The 3536-nt window shown below is 45.1% G+C and overlaps 1 protein-coding gene across 1 annotated transcript; it reads left to right on the top strand.

The window, feature by feature from the left end:
• Positions 1–389: 389 nt before the first annotated feature.
• Positions 390–3477, top strand: LOC104081543 (LIM/homeobox protein Lhx2-like; the record flags this gene model as incomplete). The annotated part of the gene is made up of 2 exons (XM_009584334.1): positions 390–479; positions 3272–3477. Coding segments are annotated over exons 1-2 (296 nt in total), but the record flags the coding sequence as incomplete, so codon positions are not given.
• Positions 3478–3536: the final 59 nt, after the last annotated feature.

Raw genomic sequence — 3536 nt, 5'->3', positions numbered from 1 at the left:
TGCACCTGGGGCAATGAGCCCTGCACTGAAGAAGCCTCCTAGAGGGATGTGCCGGGGCCGCGCAACAGACTAGATCCAAGCCCCGAAGCTTACACCACCAGTTACCCCCTCTCCCTCATCCCCTTGCCCGCCTTTTCTGCACCCCATCCCCTTGAAACCTCGGATCAGTGCCTGCGCTGCGCTCCGGAGACGTTTGCCGGGGTGAAAAGCCCGGAGCCCAAGGAGAGACGGGGCGGCCGTGCTAGATGCATGGGGGAGGGCTCCGGTTAATGCAAGTTCTGGGCTCCTGCAGGGATCCCGACAACTGTCAGCAGCAGCAGCAGCAGCAACTCGGGGCCTCCTCCTCTGCTTCCTCAGCGATGCTTTTCCACAGTCTGTCCGGCTCGGAGATGCACGGGGTCATCGACGAGATGGATCGGAGAACCAAAAGCGAAGCACCGGCCATCAGCTCGGCTATAGACAGGGGAGAGACCGAAACGGTAGGAGGCGAAGGAATGGGAGAGTCATTCAACCCCCTAAACATAATAAACCCCTCAAAGATGCAGCTTTTCCCTTAAAATAACAGATCGGGGGGAAACGTAGGCAAAATGCTAAATCAGAAGAAAATTAAGCATAAAGGCACCCCAAAAGATTAAATAAAACCGTGGGGAAAGGCATGAAACTGTTAATTATTAATAATATGCATAGTAATAGTAACGCTTGGGTGAAATGAACGGTACTGCTCTTGCGAGGAAACAGAAAGACAGACCAGCCTTTTGGTAGCGTCCAAGTACTCCTTCCCTTCCCCCAGCCTGTCCGGCCTTCCAAAGTTTTTAGGAAGAGGCAAAGTACGCTTTTATACAGATAACATTTTGGCACAGCGAATTTTTTGTCTGCAGAATGGAAACACAAACACCAAAGAATCCAATTCTGTGTTATTTTTCAGGTAGGGTGTCTACACTGAGGTAGTCATTTATAAACAAAAAACCAAACTCGAGTGCCTTTAAATTACGATTTTTAAAAATAATTGTAATATATATGAACACTGGGTTTGCGAACATGGCAAACAGAACTAGAAGATAATGTTTCGGGGAGACGGATGGATGCAAATTTTTATAACTTTACCACTTCTTAATCTTATGTCCGCTGATGCGTAATATTTGTGTATTAATACATTTAGATGATAAAAAGATGCATCCTTTTAACCAGAGTTAAGCTAGCAAAGTGGAAGAGATTTCTGAAGTGTGTTAACTATTCAACATTTTATGTATACTACTTTTTTGTTAAGAAATGGTAATTCTGAAGTGAAACGGTCCCGTACTTTAGTTAAATGCTGTATTGTAAGCTGATACGGGCATATGCAAGAAAGATAACTGTTCGGTTTTTAAAACTTCATCAGTATGTGTTATTTCTCTTAATGCTATGTAGAAATTTACTTAAAGGTGACAGTGAGAGTATTTAATCCTGAAATACTGGCTGAAAAACAGCCTTTATGCTGTAAGGGTGGAACGTGATTTCTAATCTAAACGGTTTTGGTTTTCTTTGGAAAAGTTAATATTTCTCCGTCCAATTAAACAATATCAAATGAACTTTCCTGGAATAAATATTGTGGCATGATACCTTTATATATCTATATATAATGTATATGCATACACATATGTATATAATAAATAGTGGGATAGAATACTGGATCCTTAAATACCTTTTCTGGGTCTCAGAATATTTCTGTTACCGGAAAAGCAAGGCAGAAAAATCGTATTTCATTTACAGTGGATTTATAAGAAACGACTTTGGTTATAAAACGGTCCCTAATCAGAGTTCAGTTAATGCCTTAAAGAAATAAGCTATCGGTGGACTTGTGTGGCTAGCATACCAATGTAGTGCCATAATTTTATTTATATGTAGTTCTGATAGTGGGAATGGTGTAGTGCAAACAGTAGTGCTCATAGCGGTGGGATTTTGTGATCTCTGCAAGCCCTGGATGAAAGTAATCAATCCAGCATACGCTGAAAAAATAGCTTCATTTTCTTTCGATTCTTCCCTATTAGCTGTCTTGTCTTTTTGCTTTGCGCAAGGACTTAAGGGTCTAGAGGAGGTAAAAGTAAACAAACACCCCCCCCCCCCCCCGAATCAAAACAAACTGCGTGTTTGTCACATCGGTAAAAAAATATTTCGGGTTCTCTTGCACACGAAAAATCTGCAGTGTGCTTTTGTGCAAAGTGGATGATAGTAAGTTTGGAACGAAGTGGACAGCAGCGCATTGCAAGGTCTGCCATAAACACTGTTCCACTCTGAGCCTCCTATTTTGAATACTGTTTTAAGGTGCCGGCTAAAATAAATAAGCGTGCTTAAACGGTTTCCGATATCTTTCTCTCTTTCTTGGTAGAAGTTGACAGAATATGTATGTATTTGTTTTTTGCAGGGTTTCGATTGGATTGCGATTTGACACTGAACTATTAAATTATATAGGGGTTACATTTAGTTTTATTGCTTCCAAGTTTATCCCAGCATAATCTAAAGTGCTCTGTTGTTTTTTCCCTGCTTTCTTTCCCACACGTTTCCCTCTATTTCGTTTTCCTGATAAAACATTCTGCACCTCCGATTTAGTGATGCTCGTCTCCTCCAGAGTTTTATTTACTGATCACTTTAGTGCTTTGGGTCACAGCAGATTTGGATACATGTTGTTTGGAACCAGCTTGCAGGGAGAGCTGTGTCTGTAGCACTGTGACTACTAGGGGGTTTGATCGTAATTCACTCGGAATTTTATAGCTAGGAAAATACACACACAGACACGCTCCACATACACGCACTCACAGAGCATTAACTGTGCAGACACTCTCAGTATATCCATAATAATAAATTTTAAAATTAGCTATCTGCGATTTGCCCTACTCTGTGATTATTGCGCCTGTTTATTGAACAGCATCTTTTCTTGTTCTGGGACTGGAAAATCCACACACACACACACACACACACACAAAAAAAATCCTGGGTCTCATCCGGACTCCTTCCCTAAAACCCGGGGTGTTTTTCTTCTTGTCTCGCCTTCCTCCCTCGCTCCTCCCGGGAGGGTGGGATGCCGCGGGACCCTGGGGACTCGCGTTCCCGGGCGCAGGAGGCAGGTCGGGGCGGCGGGGCTCGGAGCCCCCTCTGCTCTGCTCTGCTCTGCGTCTGCCAAGCCCCTGCAAGGGAGAGGAGAAGCCCGGCCCCGGCAGGGCAGGGGGAGGGGGGAGCCCAGCAGTGCACAAGAGTTTCTCCCTCTCGCTAACGGTCTGTAATTGTTTTCCCCCAGCAGACCATGCCTTCCATCAGCAGTGACCGGGCTGCCCTGTGCGCTGGCTGCGGGGGGAAAATCTCCGACCGTTATTACCTCCTGGCTGTGGATAAACAGTGGCACATGCGCTGCCTGAAGTGCTGTGAATGTAAACTCAACCTGGAGTCCGAGCTCACCTGCTTCAGCAAGGATGGCAGCATTTACTGCAAGGAGGATTACTACAGGTACAGCCTGCCCTCGGCCACCAGCCTGGGAGGGGGGGACCTGCTCGCGGCCCCCCACG

Source organism: Fulmarus glacialis, unplaced genomic scaffold (genome assembly GCF_000690835.1).
Source record: "Fulmarus glacialis isolate BGI_N327 unplaced genomic scaffold, ASM69083v1 scaffold33718, whole genome shotgun sequence".
NCBI lineage: Eukaryota > Metazoa > Chordata > Aves > Procellariiformes > Procellariidae > Fulmarus > Fulmarus glacialis.
Note: the sequence above shows the minus strand (reverse complement) of the source record. Positions and strands in the feature narration are given on the sequence as shown.